This window comes from Peromyscus eremicus, chromosome 10 (genome assembly GCF_949786415.1).
Source record: "Peromyscus eremicus chromosome 10, PerEre_H2_v1, whole genome shotgun sequence".
NCBI lineage: Eukaryota > Metazoa > Chordata > Mammalia > Rodentia > Cricetidae > Peromyscus > Peromyscus eremicus.
The window spans coordinates 52,913,586-52,937,097 of NC_081426.1; the positions used below are offsets into that span (position 1 = coordinate 52,913,586).

The 23,512-nt window shown below is 36.3% G+C and overlaps 1 protein-coding gene across 1 annotated transcript; it reads left to right on the plus strand.

Moving 5' to 3' along the window:
• The first annotated feature begins 1,185 nt into the window (after positions 1 to 1,185).
• LOC131920651 (isocitrate dehydrogenase [NAD] subunit alpha, mitochondrial-like) lies at positions 1,186 to 3,349 on the plus strand. The gene is given in 2 exon segments (XM_059275064.1): positions 1,186 to 1,658; positions 1,660 to 3,349. Coding segments are annotated over 2 exon segments (1,074 nt in total). The 3' UTR covers positions 2,261 to 3,349.
• The last annotated feature ends 20,163 nt before the right edge of the window (positions 3,350 to 23,512 follow it).

Genomic DNA, 23,512 nt, shown 5'->3' on the forward strand with positions numbered 1-23,512 from the left:
TACTAAGTATGAAAATCATTATGACATATGTATACATACAAAGTTTGTACTTTGTTCGTATTCACCCTTCCATTTCCCTCACATATTCTTTTTTCCTCATTATCTTTTTAACTTCCTGGACCAAACCAGTAATCAGTTATGTCTCCTGTTTGTTTTGGTTTCATTGAGTTTTAATGACGTTTAGTGGCTGCACTTATGATCAGCTGGTTTCAGTTTTACTTGGCCCTAGGAAATAATAATAAACACATATCGTCTCTGAGAGTGTGTATGAATGAGGAAGCCAACTGGGCTTAGGGTACTAGTTGTACCTTCTCATGATGTTTCTAAGATACCAACTAGTCTTGCAGTAATCAGAAAATATATGAGTAAGGAAAAAAAAATGGATTGAGGAAGGCATATGAATCATGATACTTTCTTTTCATCCAAATTCCTGTTTAATGCTATTTGAATTAGTTTTCAATATCCTATTAGAAAGAGTTTACAGAAAAGCCAAGCTACCCTGCATAAGCCCCAGGTTTCAAACAGCCAACTCATGCAATGAGCACAGGACCCGGTCCCACTGCCTGGGTGTCTCCCAAACAGATCAAGCCAATCAACTGTCTCACCTATTCAGAGGGCCTTATCCAGTTGGGGGCCCCTCAGCCATTGGTTCATAGTTCATATGTTTCCATTCGTTTGACTATTTGTCCCTGTGCTTTATCCAACCTTGGTTTCAACAATTCTCACTCATATAAACCCTCCTCTTTCTCGCTAATTAGACTCCTGGAGCTCCACCTGGAAAAGGGGACTTGACCTGCCTGGACTGAGTCTACCAGGTTGATCTCAGTCCTCAGGGGTGGGGGTGGCGGGAGAGGCTTTGCCCTGGAGGAGGTGGGAATGGGGGGTGGGCTGGGGGGAAGGGGAGAGGGGCGGGAGGGAGGAGAACAAAGGAATCCGTGGCTGATATGTAGAACCGAATTGTATTGTAAAATAAAATAAAATAAAGAGTTTACAGAAAAGCTTAGTGGCCATACAAGCATAATTAACCATTCAATGCTAGAAATGGAGAAAATGGTCACTTTGAAGATGGACATTTTCAAACTAAAACCAACCATTCTTTTTTATGTTACATAATTTCATGAGTCAGTATGACTATGTAGTATAAAATAAAGAAAAAATTAGAACAACCGGAGGGAAGTGGACGCGATGGCTGGGTCCGTGTGGGTGTCCAAGGTCTCTCGGCTACTGGGTGCATTCCACAATACAAAACAGGTTCAGACAGTAACTTTAATTCCAGGAGATGGAATTGGCCCAGAAATCTCGGCCTCAGTTATGAAGATTTTTGATGCTGCAAAAGCCCTTATTCAGTGGGAGGAGCGGAATGTCACTGCCATTCAAGGACCAGGAGGGAAGTGGATGATCCCTCCAGAAGCCAAAGAATCCATGGATAAGAACAAGATGGGCTTGAAAGGCCCACTCAAGACCCCAATAGCAGCTGGCCATCCGTCTATGAACCTATTGCTCCGTAAGACATTTGACCTTTATGCCAATGTCCGGCCATGCATCTCAATCGAAGGTTATAAAACCCCTTACACGGATGTAAATATTGTCGCCATCCGAGAGAACACGGAAGGAGAATACAGTGGAATTCAGCATGTGATTGTTGATGGAATTGTACAGGATCAAGCTCATCATGGAAGAGGCAAGCAAGCGCATTGCTGAGTTTGCCTTCTAGTATGCTCGGAACAACCACCGCAGCAACGTCACGGCTGTGCACAAAGCCAACATCATGCGGATGTCAGATGGGCTTTTTCTGCAGAAATGCAGGGAAGTTGCAGAGAACTGTAAAGATATTAAGTTTAATGAGATGTACCTTGATACCGTATGTTTAAATATGGTACAAGACCCATCCCAATTTGATGTTCTCGTCATGCCAAATTTATATGGAGACATCCTTAGTGATCTGTGTGCAGGTCTGATTGGAGGTCTTGGTGTGACTCCAAGTGGCAATATTGGAGCCAATGGTGTCGCCATCTTTGAATCGGTTCATGGAACAGCCCCGGACATTGCGGGCAAGGACATGGCCAATCCCACTGCCCTCCTGCTTAGTGCCGTGATGATGCTGCGCCACATGGGACTTTTTGACCATGCAGCCAAAATCGAGGCTGCGTGTTTTGCTACAATTAAGGATGGAAAGAGCTTAACAAAAGACCTGGGAGGCAACGCAAAGTGCTCTGACTTCACAGAAGAAATCTGTGGCCGAGTAAAGGACTTGGATTAGTACTCCTGCAGGGGCTTTGCTGCTCTTAGTCACTCCAGAAGGATACCCTCTAATTCTCCTCAAGAATGCCCGCCATTGGTTTGCTTGCTTCTTGACAGAGTACATTTTCAAATCTGGCCTTTTCTTAACCAGACCCTTGCAACAGATGCACATGATGGCCCTAGGCCTTCATTCAGAGGGTTTTCCCAAGTGCTTGTTGTATTTATTGTCTATCTGGTAAAGTCTTTTTTTGTAAACTGTAAGTGAACTGTATCATTTACCATTGTTACCCATTTTACACTTCAGGCAAAATAGTTTTCCCTCAACTGTAAATATTCTGATACAGAATTAATAAGAGAAAATATTTAACTTTTTAACAAAAGCCCTGGTTTTGGTTTATGAAAAACATACTGGGAGTAAAACAGGGTTTTAACAATCGCACAAGATAACATTCTAAGACTAAATGGGCACAAAAGAAATGTATTGGGAAAGTTCACAGCAAAAACGGTATATTTCTTAGCAATATGGAAAATAGAGATATTTGTCCTGTACATGAATTACTATTAATAAAAATGTAAACTCCAAGAAATGTATAATGAACGATGTAGTTTTGTTAATAACGTACAGGTAATCCTGAGTCAGAGCCCCAGATGCCATGTGTATTCGATTGTTTTGTTACCTTGAGATTTACTATTTTTTTGGGAGAACTCTTAATTAAGAGAGGTCATTCCTCTTCACTAGGCACATTGTAAGTAAGCTCAGTCAATGAGCTGTGTGAACCCCTGAACTCACCTCAGTCGGGAGCCAGCCCCGCAGAGTCACTCCTGTGTGGCCCTGGGAAGGGGCCACACTCTAGCTGGTGCTGCAGTTGACCCTGGAAAGTCCTGGCCACCTGTCATGGCTGCAGTCGAGGAGCCTGGATTCCTATTTCATCGCTGCCCCTTCACTTCCCCAGAGCCCCAGTCACTGCCTTCTGCCTCAGTAGCACCCACAAAAGACCCCAGTGCAGAGGCAGAGCTGACTCAGCCCAAACTGGGGCCCCTGTTGCCAGCTTCTGACCATCAGGTTCCTATCCCCGTCCCTCCCCACAGCCTCTGCTCCACAGCATGAAGCCACCCTCTGGCCCACACCAAAGTCAAGCTGTCTCCCCTCAGCCCTTGTACCAGTTTGCAAACCCGTGGCTTTGCATAATGTACCCGGGTGACAAAGAGGACTTCCTAACAACAGATGTCCCCATCTGGGTTGTTTTTAAAGCTTTTATTTAGATTTACAATCTGTATTTTACTTTTAACTGCTGCTGTCTCTGTCTTACTGGATTGTTCTAGTTATCAGTGGCTTTGGGTTCACAGTAATAAAGAATTTGAAAACTGAAAAAAAAAATTAGAACAACCAAAAAACTTAAGAAGAAAAACTTAAAGATCTTAACATTTTCTCCATAATCATGGATATAGCACACATAAACCTTGTACTGAAACCAAATTTCATAACTTTAAATATTTTCTCTTCATCTCTTTCTCCATATGTATGTATATGTTCACTGTAAAACCAGGAAGAAATAATAAAACCAGAAGACCCTGTGTTACTGATTTTTTAAAAGACTTTTTGCAAATATCATCTATGATTAATCCTAATGATCCACATGATGTATTATTAACCTTATGCAGTTTACTCTCACATTGATCTAAGAGATACTAAGAAGATACTAGAGACACTAGTAATTGTATAACTTCCAAAAGTGTACATATTAGACATTCACATTTCTATCCAGTCACATTTTCATCAGATATGAATCCCATTCTAGACTGCTGTCCAGACCAGAACAAAATAAATGTTCTGCCAACCATATATTGGATCCATCAACATTCCTGATCTCTAGTCTTAACTAAAGATCTAGTGACTCATGGCTAAAAAAGAAATGAGAAGATCTTCCAGGACTTTTCCAAAAAGCATTCCAGCTCAATAATATCTTCTAGATCAAACATGAAAATGCACTCATTAAATCTCAAAACTATGATTGTATAACCAATGCCTGAATAATGACAACACCAGTCAGCATGTCAATAAGGATAGGGAAATTTTCACAAGACTCCACTCTTAGATGTGGAGGAACAGACTATTAATGGCTGAAGAGAGGAAGAATCTATTTTTCTAGGAACCAGCTCTTTTAGAGATTATCTAATTCCAAGTGGTCAGCCCTAAACATGCATATAATAAGAATAGTAATTGGAATCAGTAGGTTATGTATGCATACATGTTATGTATAGTTAATAGTAATAGAGGAAGAGGTTGTGAATTTGAAAGGGAAGAGAGGGCACGGGAAGAATTGTACAGCAGAGTAAGAAAGACAAGTGAGGATGGTGTAAATACAGTACTCATAAATGAAATTCACAAAAAAGGTAAAAATTTAAGTAAACTCCTAAATTCCTGACCATAACAATAGCAAGACATAATAATTGTTAAATGACCCTGAAGTTTAAAGAAGTCAGTTTTGCAGCATTTAGTCCTATATACAACAAGAAGTGAAAATAAACTAGAAGCTATTGGAAAATGCAGTATTTCATGTCTGAGCAGAGAAAATAAAATATCAGCTTGAAAAATTTGCCATGCACAAAGTAGAGTGTTTGACATAATGATGAGATGTATAAAAATTGTTAGAGGTACACTTTTGTATGTTTCCTTTGCTAATAACATAATATTCCATTTCATAAGTTATAAGGCAAAGAGACTGACTGTGGCTAAGAGTTCTTGAGGTGCAAATCTTAAAACTGATGATCCCCTTCTTACTGGTGGGCACTGAGGTGTTAGAGGACATCCTATTTCAAGAAACAAGCTTGTGTATGTACTTAGTGCGTTCTTGTGTGATTGTCCCTCCCTCTAAACCTCCCAATATTCACTCACAGCACTTCCAAATGTACTCTCCAGCACATCATAGTTGAATTAATTATTCACCTCCTACATTTTTCCAATGGTAAGTAAAGTTCAAAATAAAATTTGGAACAGAAAATACATACAACATAATGAGACAAGTGGATGGAACTTCATGTAGCCTTATTAGAGCTACTTAGCATCAGAACATGTGAAAGTGTTAATAATTTCAAACAATAATGTAAAATACATAAATCCAAGAGAGTTTACATAGAATAAATCAATGAACACTGGTATATGTAATAAATTAATAGGGTAATAGGAAAGAGAAGTAAGAAATTGTTAATTTCAACTTTTGCCTGACAAATATACAAAATAACATAGTTAATTACCTTTACAGAAAACATACTAAATTTGATTTTCTTAAGAATCATCAATACATGAATAATCAACAGGAGGAGGATGTTTGATGAGAAACAGAATATTTACATATTCTCAAAAGACTTCTCAAATTAGATACTAATTAAAAAAAGGTAGAGTAGTAATTAAGAAGTGGATAAGATGTACAACATTTTAACTAACTGATCAAAATTAGCATCACCAACATATTGTATGGGGACAGCATAGACCTCCATTTAGTACACTCAGAAGGAATAATCAGGACTTTACAGGAGACACGACTAGATGATATGTAACCTGAATCTAATCATGAGGAAACATCAGGCAAATTTAAACTGAGGGGCTGTCTATACAATAACTGTCTTGTGTTCAATGTCAAAGTCAGAAAAGTCAGAGAAAGGTTGAGGAGCTGCCCCAGATAAAAGAACACAACAAAGGCAATCTAACTTTGTTTTCTATATGAGTTAGACTGAATGCTATAGTGAAAAGTCATACAGAGGACGTTAGTTTTTGCCATGGATAAAATTATACCAAATCATGTGGGTAAGAATAAAGTATTAAACTATGCTGAAATTTGTTAGATTAATATTGCTACTATAATCATATAATGAAATATTCTCATTGTAAGTAATTACAAACTGAACAATTTAAAAGAGTAAATATAGAGAATATCTGGAATACCTACTCTCATATGTTGTAGAAAACATGCAGATCCTATGTGCAAACACACACACACACACATATATGCATATATATATGTATGTATATATATGCAACCATAAAGGTAATGAACTATTAATTATTTCAAATCAAATATTAAATACTAAATCTTTTCACATATGATAAACCAAATACTTAATGAATTTTATTATCATTCAATATCTCATTTCAAGGTGATATCATTGTTTGGGGGCTACAGAACAGTTTTAAAATATTTGAGTTTAGGCCGGGCGGTGGTGGTGCACGCCTTTAATCCCAGCACTCAGGAGGCAGAGCCAGGCGGATCTCTGTGAGTTCGAGGCCAGCCTGGACTACCAAGTGAGTTCCAGGAGAGGCGCAAAGCTACACAGAGAAACCCTGTCTCGAAAAACCAAAAAAAAAATATATATTTGAGTTTAAAGACAATTTGTATTAAAAATCATAAAATTGATGGGCATGCTAGGATTCAAAGGGAAAGATAACATTATAAAAATGATTCTTACTCAGAGCCGGACATTGCATATTATAATGCAAACCTATGGGCAATATATGCTCCCTGGTAGAATAGTGGCATGAAGATTATGAGAAAAACCAACCACTTTATCATAAGCTTTGAGGCTGATTTCATAGGAGGGATTCATGGTGGGTACCCAAGTTCTGGTCAAAGGTCCATGGCTAGATTGATTGCAAGCTTTTATCATTATCATAAAGATAACTTTCTATTATTTGGCTAAATGTCCATGCTGTCATTCTAATCATTTGTATTTATTACCATAGATTTGTACTATTTTATACTTTATTCAGATAAGCTTCTTTTTTCAGAAAGTGGTAGATAATGAAGACACTAATAACTTGTTAAAGTACTAAGTATACATAATTCAGTGTTTAGCTGTGGGTGGTTCATCTCTAAGAATCTCTACCACCCAAGACCCAGGGAACTTTATGTAAGAGGCAACAGAAAGAAAGTTAGAGTTGATGGGTGGGAAAAAAAGAGTACATAAGTCATTCAGGAAGCAACATATCTGTTGAAAGAATCACATCACAGCTGTGGTTATCCGTACATGACATTCACATCAGAAAGTCAATGAAAATCTCAGAATGGAAGGGGAGAGGTGCACAGAGCTTTCCTTCTTTTCTACTTGCTTTGGTTGTGGCAGATACACAGTACATAGAGTCCCTCTATTTTGAGTATGTGGCCCTTGATAGATTGCTCATGGGTCAGTGGGTGACCACAAACCCATGTGTGTATGGTGAGCAGTAATTGGAATTTTGCAGTTAATATAAAAAAAAAAACATAAAATTAGGACAGCTAGTTAGTAGAAAAATGGAGTAGAGATATAGGGGAATTGGAGGGGGATAGTAGCAGATGGATATTGTATATATTCATGGAAACTTCAGAGAATGTAAAACATTAAAAAAATCATCTTAGATCATTAGAATAGCCATCCAATAATGATCTAGGCCTTGAGACGTGATTAAGAATATGTATTATTTAAATTATTTTTGAGGATGTACCACAGCTGTGTCAAAATTAAAATAGTATAATTATAACTGAATACAACCATATATAATTAGTATTAAGTTTCATTTCCATGACACCTAATTCAGGGTGTTGAGAAGATGGCTTACTTGGTAAATGTGTATTTTCTGGCTAGTCAGTTTAGCCCTATCACTGAGTTATAGGTTTGTCAAAAGACTTTGACTCAAAAATGAAAGAGGAAGAAGGTCTGAGGAAGATACAATAGTCCATTTCTTGTCATGACATGAGTATGTTTACATACACACATGTGTATGCATACATATGGACATACACATATGCATAGAATTCTAACTCACAATTTTCAATAAGTTCAGATTTCTTCTATTTTATGTTTTTCCCTTTTAATCTGTCATAAAATATTGAAGGCAATTGAATAGAATAGGGGACTGGGGAGAATGCTCACACTACTGTAGCCACCTAATATGTTGTAGAGTTGCCAAAGCATGTACTAGAGAAAAGATAGTCTCTTCAAAAACTGTCACTGGGGGAACTGGCATGTAGAAGACTGATCAGAGATTGCACTTATCAGTGAAAAAGTCAATTCAAATTAACCAAAGATCTTCTTGTAAATGTTAATGCTAAAATGTCTAGAGGAGAAAAGGGAACCCATTTCAAAACATAGGCATAGGCAAAATTTTATGAAATAAATATTAATATATAATTAAAGGAATTGATCAGCCAAATCCTTCTGATTGAAACAATTATGTGCAGTAAGGAAACAATCTGAAAAGCAAAGAGACAGTATATAGAAAAAGTAAAGAAAAATTGACAACACTCCTAGCATCAGTACAAGACTAAATAAAACTACATTGAGATTCTATATCACTCCAATCAAATCCCTATCATAAAAACAAATAAACAATTGATAACAAGTTTTGGTGAGGAAGGGGGAAAAGGAACTAATACACTCTGATGCTACACAGCCACTGTGGAAAACAGGATGTAGATTCTTTAACAAAACCAAACGTAGAACTACTGTATGATCCAGCTGTAGCACTGCTGAGTGTTATTCCCAAGTGAATGTAAGTCAACAGAAAGTCTTGTGCACCCTATTTATTGCAGCAGCATTCACAGTAATCAATATACAGAATAACCTCAGCTGCCCATCAACAGAAAAACAAACTTATATATACTGTAGTTTTTTCCAACCATAAAGAAAACTGAAACTATGTCATTTGCAAAGAAAATGAGTAGAACTAGAGATCATTGTGTTAAGGGAAAGCAGTGATGCTCAGTGGGGAAAATATTGCATACTTTTCTTCATATTAGCAAATGAGATTCAGAAATAATATATATGTATATAGCATTAAAACAGAAGAGAAATTATTTTTTAGAAGGACAGAGCCTAAGGTGGTTGGGAAAGGGATAATGGGGGAAAAATTAACATTTATGGTATTTTCTCATATGCAGAATCTATATTAATGATACATATGCACATATATAAATACATATAAACATGTAAATGAAATCATACATTTTTTGAATTATACATATATACATATATGAAACACATGCATAGGACATATGAAGACATAAAAGAAACCATTTATGGAGTAGAAATATACCAATGAAAAGAGTATAGAGAGGTGGATCATGGATTATGAGCAGAGAACAATTGTATATGATATATATGTACATATGTATATGCATATATGAAAATATCTTAATTAAACATACTATTTTGTAGTCCAATTAAGAATAATAAATATTTAAGGGAAGAATTTAAGAGAAAGATGTAAAATAGGCATAAATGAAAATGGTGACTGATACTTCCTTATGACCTTTGATTTCAATCAGTGAGTTCTCTCTGCTATTTAAAATTCATTTCCTCATCATGCCTTTCTGAGTTGTCACTTTCTCTCATATTTCCCCAAACATTCACGATCACAACATTGATATTAATGAAAGAATATCAGCCAGTTGTCCTACAAACACCCCACAAGTCAACCAAGTTCCTTTCTTCATTTGACCTGAGTCTATTCCTCTTTCTTTGACTCACCTAGGGATATATCTGTTCTTCACAAATATGAAAAATTTTCCACTAATTTAATAACACCAGGGGATGAAGTAAAATCTACCTCAGAAAAATTGTAAACAAACACAATATTTCTTTATTGTAATATTCTCTTTGTCATATAAATTGAAATTCTTTATTATTGTAGAGTTTTCCACATATTGTGTTCTAGTGTATCTATCAAGTAAAACTGCCCAATCTCATCATAGTTAAAAACAAGTTTATATAAGCCATGGATGCCTCATCTCTGGTAGTTTGAAAGAAAATGGCCCACAAAGGGAATGGCACTATTGGGAGATATGGCCTTGTTGGAGGAAGTGTATCACTGTGGGGGTGAGTTTTGAGGTCTTTTTTTTCAGGCTTCACTCAGTGTAACAGTCAATTGACTTCTTGTTGCCTCTGAGTCAAGATGAAGGACTCTCAGCTCCAGCACCATATCTGCCTGCATGCTGTTATGCTCCCTACCATGATGAGAATGGACTGTACCTCTGAAACTGCAAGCAAGCGTTAAATGTTTTTTGTTTTTTTTTTTATAAGAGGTGCCATGGTCATGGTGTCTCCTCACAGGACTATGTACCCTAACTAAGACAAATTGGTATCAGCATAGTGAGGTATTGCTGTGATAGGCATGACCATGCTTTTGTTTGGAGTAATATGGACTTTGGTACTTTTTTGTTAGGAGAGCCCTGGAATACTTTAAGCATTGCTTAATGGGGCATTCTAGTAGGAGCATGGAAGACAATGGTGCTGATAATGATTTGAAATGTCAGGAGCTGGCTAAAGAGGTTTCAGAGAAGAATTTTTATCATGTTGCCTAGAAATCACTTTTATATTTTAATGAAGAAAGTGGCTGCCTTTGCCCTTGTCTGAAGAGTCTGACAGAGGCTAAAGTGAAGAGTTTTGAATTAATTCTGTTGGTAAATTAGCCTAGTATAGATTCTGTTGTGTGGATATTAGTGATAATTGTAAGGAAGATATATAGTCAAAAGAAGGAAGCTGACTGAGCAAGGAAAAATATTTGAGGAAGAAAAAGTCATTAGAAAGTGGAATGGAGCTAAATTCTCTCTTTAAGGGGATAAGTTAATTAAGAAATGGAATAAAGGGAATGGTGACCTCAGGGCAAGATCCCACTCAGCTAAGTTTCTACCTTGTGAAAAGCAACTGAGGAAAAGCTTAGAGCTCAGTGTGGCGGGGCATGCCTTTAGTCCCAGCAAATAGAAGGCACAGGATGGCATTTCTCTGAGTTTGATGCCAGCCTGGCCTAAAGAACAAATTTTAGGACAATCAAACTTGGGCAGTGAAAGACAGAAAGATGGTGAAGATATACTTGAATGAGGGGGCCTTCTTCCAGCCCCAGGAAGCAGTAGAACTTGACCCCTTTGACCAAGTGGTCCTGGTTTTAGAGTTAAAGATAGAAGGAAGGAGTTATAGAATAAAAGCTGCTGAGGCAAGACCGGTGTCAAGGGTGTCCCTAAAGGGAGGCCTAGTAGAGAGGTCATTGTTTGAAGCTGTGAAGCTGAAGCCTAGATTGCCTTGTAGAATCCAAGATTTTAGTGATGCAAAGGTTCTGGGATATCTGCCAAGGAGATCTTCTAAAAGGGAGTGGACTAGCCCACGAGAAAGAAATGTATTGCAGTCAAACCTGAATGGAGTTTGGGATCTGAGGAGTATTTGGATATCAGACATGGGGATGCGAAGTTTAGAATTTGCCCTGCTGATTTTCAGTTTTGCTTTGGTCAAGTAATTCCTCACTATGCTCCCTTGCCTACATCCTGGAATGGTAATGTATATCCTGTGCCGTCACATGTTGGAAGCATGTGATCTAGTTTTTGATTTTAGAGGGAATTACAGTTAAGAGATGGCATAGATCTCAGAAGACTTTGAACTTTGGACTTTTAAACATTGTTGAGACTGTGATAGACAATGGGGGATTTTGAAGTTGGACTAAATGCATTTTGTGTTATGAAATGGTTATTAATCTCTGGGGGCCAAGGAATGGAATGTGGTTGTTTGAAAGAACATGGCTCCAATATGAGTTGCACTATTAGGAGATGTGGCTTTATTGGAGGAAGTGTGTCACTGTGGGGACAGGCTTTGAGGTCTCTTTTCTCAGGCTACACTCAGTGTAACAGTTAGTCAACTATGTGTTGTCCCTGAGTCAAGATGTGAGAAATTCAGCTCAAGAATCACATCTGCCTGTACCCTGCTATGCTCCCCACCATTATGAAAATGGACTGAAGCTCTGAAACTCAGCAAACCCAATTAAGTATTTTCTTTATAAGACTTGCTGTGGTCATAATGTTTCCTCACAGTAATTCAAACCCTAACTAAGACATCAACTATCTACATACCATCAATTTATCTATCCATCTATGACTTAATTGTCTCAGTTCCCCATCTTGAACACAGAAACATACACCCATATCCACACATGCACACATACACATAAACATTCATACATACATTAAACTTGTATACAACACAAGCATGCACATGCACATGTTCCTTTACATGCACACAATATGCATACATAAATACCTCTTAAGCACAAGTTGTGATCCTGTTCCACATCATGCTTTATATGTTGGAGGAAATAAGTAACTAAAGAAATTCATTTTGCTTTTCAAAACTTATTTTTTAAAATTAGACACTTGAAGTATTGCCCAACTTTTAAATTTGAACAAAGCTATTGATACACTCACTGACTTCTCCTCTCTATTACATATGTTCCTCTTCCTTTGCTACAGAAAATGAAATCTCCTAATTTGTGTGAGGAAATGGATTTACTGAAGAATAGAGGTCAATTTCAATAAAACTACTTAATTTTGGACAAATATTATCTCATTCCATCTTAACATATAGGTCTTACTGGGCCTATCAATATCTTGATAAACCAAACTTGTTCATCTCTCAGTATCATGGTAAACACAGAGAAAAATTATGTATACAGTGGATCAAAAGATGGATCATAGTTTAAACACCGTTGGGAGCACAAGTAAGTTTCAGCTTAATGGGGATTTCTAGAGGGATTCTAATACTCCAGACTCAAGGCAAAACTGTGCTGAGCAGCCACTGCACCATCAGCATCCCTGAAACTTCCTATAATCCACAAGACATGGCTTCAGTTTCTTTCATCAACCTACCTCTGAGCACAGTTGAACATCAGTGATAGAAACACAACCACCAGAGACACGGTCCTTGAATAAAAGCTAGTCCAGTAACATGGAAGCAATATTCATCATAGTGCAGTTCCACTGAGCTACACACATACAGAAAATAGAAGACAGCAGGACACTATATTGCTGCTGCAAAGTGAGCTGAAATGGGGGTAATCACAAGCAGAGAGGGCAGCAGAACCATGTTAACAATTCATAAAATCATGGGCTCTAGAAATGCAGCACATAAGAGAGGGCACGGTGCCAAAGGAATCAAGGCAGAACATTGCTCTTGAAGCATTTGTTTCTGATAACACACAACAAAACATTGTCCCTGTGTGCATTTCTGTTTGTTTCTGATTTCAAATAAAAATTAGTATGGAGACAGAACACCCTTGGTAAGTATGTTTGTATAGACTGCTTGAATATTCCTGTCTTTTTTAACTTACTGATTACCACTCACAGAAGAAGAGCATATAAAGCATACAATTATATTCATTTATTTTGTTGGTCTTTTCTCTATGTTGTGCTTTTTTGAGACAAGTTCTCCTCATCATGTACCCGGCCGGGTACCTGGGGATGTCCTCACTGTCTTGCTAGTGATGAGATTACAGAGGAACATTGCCAAGCTTTATAATCTGCCAATTTCCTTACAGTTCTTGCACATTAATTTGAAGTAGCAATGGGTATGTTTAGGAGTTCACATTTAAGACTTTAAAATATTTTATATTTATATTTATTATAAAACTAACAACTTTCTTGGAAAACAGAAAGGATTCTAAGGAGAGCATTATTGGGGGGATTTATTAAGGCAACTCCACATAGTTAAAAAGGAGGTTTTTTTGGGGGTAAACTTACAGCTAGCAAAGGGGTTGGCCACAGGATCCGGGAGAGGTGGAGTACAGTCCAGCAGTGTTCTCCGGAGAACTCTGTTTGGGCTACCATCTATTCCAGGATCACAAGGAACCAAGAGATCTGGTACATCCAGATCTCAGATCTTAAGAGCTTCTGTCCTGGGCAGGTCCTTGTGTGTGACAGTTACCAGAAACCTCGCTAAGGGCAGTACTTCCGGTCAAAGCCAGAACAACTACCCACTACAGAGTACAAAGATGAGAGATTGCCTTTGCTTGCTTTGCACAGTATAACCACAAAGTAATGAACTTGTTATTTGTCAGTGGCTTATGGAAAGCATGCTCATTATTTCAGGCATGTGTATTTACTCACTGGATTATCTCAACAGCATCCACTCAGTGTTGCATGAATAGACCACATTACTAACACCTGGTGAAAAGGGAGACCAACAGGACATTGACATGCATTGCATAATCTTGACCTCCCCTTCTGGAACTGAGCTTAAGATAAGGAAAGGGAACACACCTATTTTTATGCAGATGGTGTTTTTCACTCCATATAACAAAAAGTACTTAGCTCACACAGACTAAAATTCTGGCAAACATCGACTAAACCTTTGCACAACTTCCAGAATTCCAATTACTTTAGACACAGAGTCAACAGCGTATCATTATGATGAAAGCCTGTTCTCACTTTTCCCCCAGCCTGTAAGAAAACTTTATGATAAAGGTGAGCTAAGTGATTAGAAATAAAAGAAAATGTAAAGAAATTAAACAGCAAGTAAACAATTAGAAGAGATAATTTAATTTCAAAGGAGGTTTTCCAAGGTCAATTCTTTAGATTCTTCAATTTCAGTGTATTTGTTTTAGTGACTGTATGAGGTCATTTAAAATTTTGCAAGTAGGATTTTTTTTTCACTCTTGATAGAATTAATGAGGTACAATTAAATTGAACGACTTGAAAATTTACTGAATTTGATTATAAGCAAAGATAGACAATTACTTTATACTAGTCGAGTACTATTCTTTTCCTGATTTTAGGCACATTTGTTGTTTCTTACCTGCTGTATAGCTATTACTTCAATGGAAATATATGTCAACTAAAACAGAAGGGCTGAAGAAGGGGTATTCTGTGCCAGGTGGCTATACCTCGGGGGATTTTACAGCCGATTTGAATTAGCTACAAAGCTTAACTCTTCCGTATTATTTCTGATGAAAGGGATTGTTGCCTTTTCCTAATAAAACCTCTTTCTAGCTGAGTGTCTGACAAAATTTTCAAACTCCACAGAGATCGAAAGTTGAGATGATGAGTCACTGTTCATTTCTGTTTCCATCATGTAGGTTTTACATCATGTAGGCACACTACAGTAGACGGGTTTCCATGCCTTATAAAACTAAAGGATTAGACTATTTTAAAGATATCCCAAAATGCTATTGGGATACAATTCTCCATTTAAGCTTTATTGAATTGTTAGTTATTTACCTATCTTATTAATGATTTACCTCTTGATACATAAGGAAGAAGTACTGATTCTAATTCCATACCATGAACTCACTTGGAACATCTGTGTTTTGAAGTTTAATACCTAAAGACCATCATTCATCTAAACGCTTCTTGATTAGTTTTGTGAATGTCACTTAAAAAGATTGCCATGTCCGATAGAAACAGACAAGACAGAACCTATCAGCATTATTAAATCTGGTAAACGTCTGTGCTTCCATTGTTGAGTGTTTCCTGGTTGAAAGCAATCCCACAACAACAAGAATTCTTACTAGGTGATGCCAGGGATGTCCTATGTTGCTTCATTCTTTAGGTGAAATGCAACTTTAATTTAGCATTGCAATTCTGAAGAAACTATTGGAGAGTAAGATGATAGTTACAGTTTTATTAATGGGTTCTCACTAATAAGTAAGCAAGAACTGTTTATAAATTTATGTATGTAAAAAGTATCTTTGGACTCTTAAAGTTCTATTATACTATTCCTCATAGAATTTATCTACTTGCCAGACAGTAAATTATTTCATTTTGCCTTTCAAGAGTATTTTTCTAATCTATACATTAACATTTAAGATGCAAATATTTAAATCATTGAATATTATAAAATCTTTCATGAATCATTGTCTGGTGATATTGAGTCTAACAAGTACCATCTGTTAGGATAAATGCTCTTGTTAGACTGATACTTATTTCAAAATAAAGAAAATTGATAGTCTTAAAGTATGTAGCAAATAGTATTTTACTAGTAGCAGATATTAAGAAATACTGTTACATCTTTTAACTATATCTGAAACTTTAATTTTGAGACAAAAACATATGTATTTTCATCTTCTCTAAGTTTAACATATTTGAATAAGCCCACAAATTAATCTTCAGGGAATATAATATGCATAAAAGTATCTCCAAATCTGAAAAAAATGAGATTTTTTTTCCTCTCTCTGTCTATATGTGTGTGTGCGTGCGTGCGTGTGTGTGTGTGTGTGTGTGTGTGTGTGTGTGTGTGTGTGTGTAATTTCTGATCCAAATATACGGTTTACTTAGTCTCATAATTCTTGTCAGTTCTTCATCATTCACCAACTTAGACTTTGAAAAGTAGTCTTATATCCTACTTGAAACTCAACTCCATTGATCATGGCCTTTTTGTGTGTTTTGCTAATGTACCCTGTCTGATTTCTTCATGACTGTCTTCCACATCCAGGGTCCTTAAACTGTTATTCCATATTAACCTTAAAGTCTGCCCAATATCCCTTCCTGGGCTTAGTGTTCTGTTTCATTTGGCTTAGGTTAATGTACACACACTCAAAAATTCTCACTACTCTGTATTACAGGAACTCACACCTTTTGAATGGAGATCATTAATACTCAGTTTTGTCTATCAAAGTTATTACAATTATAAAAAATCTGGTATAAGTGCATTCCATTCAAATTAAAAATGTTCTCCAATAATTTGATACACGTAAGCAATAAAATATGATCACATTTGTGTCACATATCCTTCCTTCTATTATCGCTTGGTTCATGCCATGTCTATCTTTTAACTTTGTGTATTCTCCTTTGTTTTTAATAACACACTTAGGCCAGTCAGTGGCTATATATATATATATATATATATATATATATATATATATATATATATATAAATAGATATGATCTATCCACTGGAACATGGGCAACCTACTAATGACTACAGTTCTAAAGAATAATGTTTTTTCCCCCCAGTAATTACCAACTACAAATAAATCCCCAGTTATTGATGGAGCCTCACGAGATCAATTTCTAACCATACTAGAATTCTAGGTGACTGTGTGCAGTTCTTATGCAGGTAACCACAGCTGCTGTGAATTCAAGCTTGTAATAGACATGTCATGTCCATTAGACAGCATATTGTAACACTTCCTGTGTTTCTACCTCTTACTTTCCTTATGCCTGAGCTTCTGCTATGTTCCCTGATCACTGGCAGAAAGTTGTGGAGAGAGTTTGATACAGATACCCCATTTTGAGCTGAGTATTCATGGTCATTAATTCTCAGCACTTTGAGCAGTTATAACACTGCAATGACTACTGTCGACTGCAGAAAGAAGCTTCATTGACTGTGGCTGAGACATATAGATATAAACATAAAAATTTAGAAGGATGTTTGACAATCCTTATCAAAATAACAACAGCTAATTCCACACTAGAGACCAGAGCCTGCACAACCATGGGCTATTGTCCAGGTTTACCATACTAAGCATGAATTATGAATTTTGTACCAGGCCTCCAGTACCCTGAAATATTGGTTACCATATATCTCTCATGGTCCTATGGCTCTAATGGACTCAACCTTCCTGACAGGCCTATATTGTACCAGGTAGGGTCCAGTGCTGGGCACAAATTAGCTTATTAACTACAGGGTTTCTATAAGGATTTTTCAGGCATTTTTGATTAATCTCTCAGTTATCTCTTCCACTGACCCACTCCATCTTATTACTTCAACTCCCAGTATATTCACTTCTTTTAAACCATGTGTCCTACTAATTACTCCAACTCTATATTTAGCAGGATGTTGAGGGCATAGGCTGCCGGGTGGCCATCCATTTCTTTTTTGGGTGTGGGGGTGGGGGGTTACTCTTTTCTATTCCCAAGTTGCCTGAATCTTTCTATTCTTATTCCTGTGGAAGCAATTCCACCTCAAATTATTTTACTTTCGTACTCTGTTTTACCTGTAAACAACTAGATCCCTCTTTGTATGAGATTTCTCTCTCACTAGCCATTTTCTAGGTGTGGCTTCTGCTTGAACTCAAATATAAAATCACAAAACTCAAAGACAGAAATCAAATAATTATCTCAGAAGACACAGAAAAAATCCTTTTTATCAAGCACAGCACCTCTTCATGATAAAAGTATTGCAGAAACTGGGAGTGGGGAGAGCATACTTCAACATAATAAAGAATCTACAAGAGATGTACATTCTATATGTTGATATTTTCTCCAAACATACATTCTCTTGCATTTAAATTCTAGTATGTTCTAAAAATATTTCAGTTAATTATATTTTCCATTAACTAAATATTGCAATTTTCTTCCTTAACTGAAGGTTTTCTAGAGGTTGTGATAATACTATGGTTTCCTTAGTAATCAAATTTACTTTTATATTTTGTAGTAGCCTTTTAATTATATTATGGGAACAGTGACATAAGAAAAAAATTTTAAATAGTTACTTATCTTCAATAAATTAATGAAATGATTCTTCAACTGCTGTCTAACATGATAAGTAATCATAAGTAAAACTAAAGATATAGCAAGTAACAGAAACAGCTGGTGTGTTTTATAGCATAGTACTTCAGGAGTGTATGCAGTGATTTGTGTGTATTTACTTAAACTTAACTCTTAAACGAAACTGAATCAGATGGTACTCTCAGTGTTTTACAGTAAAGGACTTCAAGTGACTTTAAGATTTGATTAAACATATTTTTGTCAATTCTATATATGTAGTTAATGCACTATGGTTATTTTCACCCATAACCTCTCTTATCTCTCTCCCAGTCCCAATCACTCCTCCCCATGAATCACTTTCCCACATTCATGAAGGTTCTGATTAAAATAAGTGGCTTGCAAAACAAAATATTATGTGATTCTTTTGAGACAGTCTGGTTTCAAAACCATTTAGCTCACATAAAAATCAGTTCACTTTTTACAGCCATTTTTTTAATTTTCTTTTTTTATATTTAAAAAAAAGGCAAAATTTGGTATAGAACACTAAGTGCCAATTTAATTCTATGAACATTTGGGATTCCCAGTGTCTGCACAATGATGTACAGAATCTTCTTTCTTCTCGGTTGGAAATTTCAAAATCACACTAATGCCTCTAATTGTGAATAATTAATTCTTAAAGGTAATTAACAGTCTGAGAAAACAGAAACAAAGCAATCACCATATAAGTTCACAACGCAGAAGTATCATCTTGTGATTTTGGATTCCAGTGCAAATTTCCTATTTGCTCCCACATAACATCAATTATTCACTAAATGTAAAGGTATTCAGGTATTAATACATATCTAATCTTATCAATTTAACTATTAAGCCTAGTAGATTATACCTTAACCAGAAATAAAAGTTATTTTGTATAGCAAGATATTGAAAAAAATAATGTATCCTAACTGAAATGATCCCTGTATTTTAAAGCACATAGGTTAATGACATCCTGAAATTTAATAGAATTAACAAGACATAAATGTTCAAACTAAGCTGCTTAGCTTTCCTTCTGAGTTCAGTGTCTGATTTAATCTTGCTTCACTCTGTGGAAACAAAAGATAAAAGGCCTATCACATTGTGAGGAATGTAATTTAATGCTGATTCGTTCTGCCATTTTATCAATATATTTTTCTTCCTCTTTCTTTTCGTATTAAGCCATTACCTTTAGTCGTGTTCTTTATTTCATGATTAATTATAATCACCCTTTCAGAGATGCTACTCTGATAACCAAAACAATATAAAAATTATATAGAGTTAGAATGAAAAAAAAAATCTACCAGTCTTTCATTTGATATTAGCAAGTCTGTCTATAGGGAGTATCTCCTAACAATATAGTTACACAAAAGTTCATAGTCCTATTCAACAAGGATAAAATGATAATGTTTAATCTTTGTAAGAGAACTAGTTAATTCCTAAGCATAGTCTAATCCTGTTCTCTCTTCCTTCCATGTAAAATAAGAGTAATATATCAAAATATTTCATCTGTTTTGTACATGCATGTATACACTTAAATAAAACCAATGAAGATATTATACTTCTATAGAAAAATGTATGACACAGATTTATATGTATCTGTGTAAATGTACCTAACATTTCAACATATGCATAACACCTACATATGTAGAATAAGCTAAAGAAATGAGATTCAAAGACTATGAATTTGAGACCAAGGGATGGTGGTACACAGGAGGGATTGAAAGGAAGAAAAGGAAATGTAAAATTATGTAATTACATTTTAATTTCAAAAATTTAAAAAAATCAAGAAAAAGAAGGTGAATTAATGAAGAAATAATTGGGAAGATCAAATTTGTGAGAAGGGAGTGTTCTTAGAAGATAATAACCAAAACTTCAAATGAATAAGAGATAGACACATATTCACATACTAATACAACTGTATTCTGAATAGGTGCAATTCACTAACATATTAAAATATCTGAAATACATGAAAAGCTATTAGTATTATTAATTAATAGATGGATTTAAATTAAAATATTCACTTACTAATAAAAGATGACAATTTAATAAATAATCAGTTGCTGTTAGATACTTAAAACTATGAGTAAAATTATATTACTGAAAAAATCTCACTTTTAGGCAAAGCTATTAAGTAACTGAAAACAGATGTTATTTGTGACATTTATGACATGCAGAAATCATTTTGGAAAATATGTGACATTAACAAATATTTTAAAATATGTGCTACATCACCTATTCCACTACTAGATTATTCCTTAAAAAAAAAAATCGGTGATATCTCTTTCATTGCTCTCCCACTCCATCCCTGTTGCAGCTTGACTATCCCATTCCCTTATGTTCTCATCCCCTATCTGTAGCTAGAATTTTCCTGCCTGGCCCAAAGTCAGGACAAATCTCTCTTACCTTCCAGTCCCACAGCCACTCAGACCCAACCAAGTAAACACAGAGAGACTTATATTGTTTATAAACTGTATGGCCATGGCAGGTTTCTAGCTAGCTGTTCTTATATCTTAAATTAACTCATATCTATTAGTCTATAAATTGCCACGTGGCTTGTGGCTTACTGGTACCTTACGTCTCGCTTTTCATGGTGGCAGCTGGCGGTGGCTCTCTCCCTCAGCCTTTAACTTCCCAGAATTCTCCTCTCTCCTTGTCCCTCCTATACTTCCTGCCTGGCTACTGGCCAATCAGTGTTTTATTTATTAAACAATCAGAGCAACACATTTAACATACAGAACATCCCACAGTACCTATCCTCTACCCTTCATTACCCACCCCTCATCCCCAGTTTACTCATGGATATCTCATCTATTTCCTCTTCCCAGGGTGATCCATGCATGCCTCTTTGGGTCCTTGGTGTTAGCTAGCTTCTATGGAGCTGTGGGTTGTAGTCTGATTATCCTTTGCTTTACATCTAGTACCCACTTATGAGTGAGTACATACCATGTTTGTCCTTCTAAGTCTGAGTTACCTATCTTAGGATGATATTTTCTAGTTCTACCCATTTGCCTGTAAATTTCATAATGTTGTTTTCTACTGCTGAGTAGTACTCCAGTGTGTATATGTACCACATTTTCTTAATCTACTCTTTGATTGAGGGGCATCTAGGTTGTTTCTAGATTCTGGCTATTTGAATAATGCCGCTATGAACATAGTTGAGCATGTGTCCTTGTGGTATGATTGAGCATTCCTTGGGTATATGCCCAAGAGTGATATAGTTGGATCTTGAGGGAGATTGATTCCCAATTTTATATGATAGAGAGAGAGATCATGGGGATATGGAAAAACCAGATCCTAGGGAAGTTCCCAGGAATCCACAAGGATGACCCAAGCTTAGAGTACTAGCAATAGTAAAGAGGGTGCCTGAACTGGCTTACCCCAGTAATCAGATTGGTGAATACCCTAACTGTCATCATAGAGCCTTTCTCCATAATTGATGGAAGCAGATGCAAAGATCCACAGCCAAACACTAGGCTGAGCTCCACGAGTCCAGCTGAAGAGAGAGAAGAGGGATTCTAGGATCAAGGGAATCAAGATCATGATGGGGAAATCTACAGAGACAACCAAACCAAACTAGTTGGAACTCATGAAATTTAGACCAATAGCTGTGGAGCCTCCATGGAATTGGGCTGGGCCCTCTGCAGAGTGAGACAGTTGTGCAGCTTGATCTGCTTAAGGGGCCCATGGCAGTAGGATCAGAATCCATCCCTGGTGCATGAGCAGGCTTTTTAGAGCCCACTACCTATGACAGAATACATCACACAGCCTTGAAGCAGGGGGAGGGGCTTGGACCTGCCTCTACTAAATGTACTAGGCTCTGCTGACTCCCCAGGGAAGGCCTAACCTTCTTGTAGGAGGGAATGGGGGATGTGTTGGGGGGCGCTGGAGGGGCAGGAAGTGGGGAGAGGGGGATCTTTGATTGGTGTGTAAAAATGAATAAAAAATTTCTTAATAAAAAAACTGAATTCACCTCAAAATATAGTTAGATACATACATAGATACACACATACATACATACATACACATATATGTATTCTCATACATAAGAGCAAAAAAAATATATATTCTATTCTATTTGTTCTTGACTATTAATGTGGCATTGCTAGTTGCTTGGATCCTAGATTTGACTTCCCTACAATGAACTGTAACCTAGAAATGTAAAATAAAATAAAGTCTTTATTCCCATGTTGCTATCATTCAGTATATTTGATCTTGGGAATAGAACATAGAAGGAATAATAAGTAAACACAGAACCATGTTTACTAAAATATCATCAGCTTTTCTCCTCTTGAAGATTTTATTTAGTTTTCCCCTTTTATTTAGTTGTCTATGATCTTTTCAATTTTTCTTTTTTCTTTTTTTTTTTTTTTTTTTTTTACGCAGAAACAGGATGCAGAAAAAGTTGAATGGAAAGAAAACAGGGAAAGAATAAGCATGCTGAGGAAAGTTTGCTGAAGGTGTTGAGGACTGATATTCACAAAGTTTTATTCAAACAAATGATCTCTGTCATATTCTTTGTATAATATGGTTATTTGCAAAATGCAAAGAAAGAAACTAATTACACGGGCACTTATTTAATGGCAGTCCATGTCATTCCTCCTCTGTCTGCCACACTTGTCTAATATTAAAGCCTGTCTGATAATGACCACAATCATACCAAAACTGAGAAGAATTACTAAAAGCTCTATTTTCTACCCAAGGCAAAAAATTGAAACTTGGAATTGGTTAATAATACTCCAAGTTTTTTTCAGGCACTACAAGGCATTTCAAGGCCAGCCTATATATGCATCTAAATACCAATTTCCTTGAATGCATGATGGCTTGCTATTTAAATTATCTCATAAATTGCAAAGAATATGCTATACTATTTTCCTCTGGAAAACAATTATAAGAACAAACTTAAATAAGATTTCTTTAACAAGTTAAAATGGTACAAGAATGTACTCTGTGATTACTATCATTTGCAATCATGGCTGAGATGGGGCTGGTGCTAGCTAATCTCACATTCCCTGTAAATAAAGGAAGTGATGACCCTGCTATAA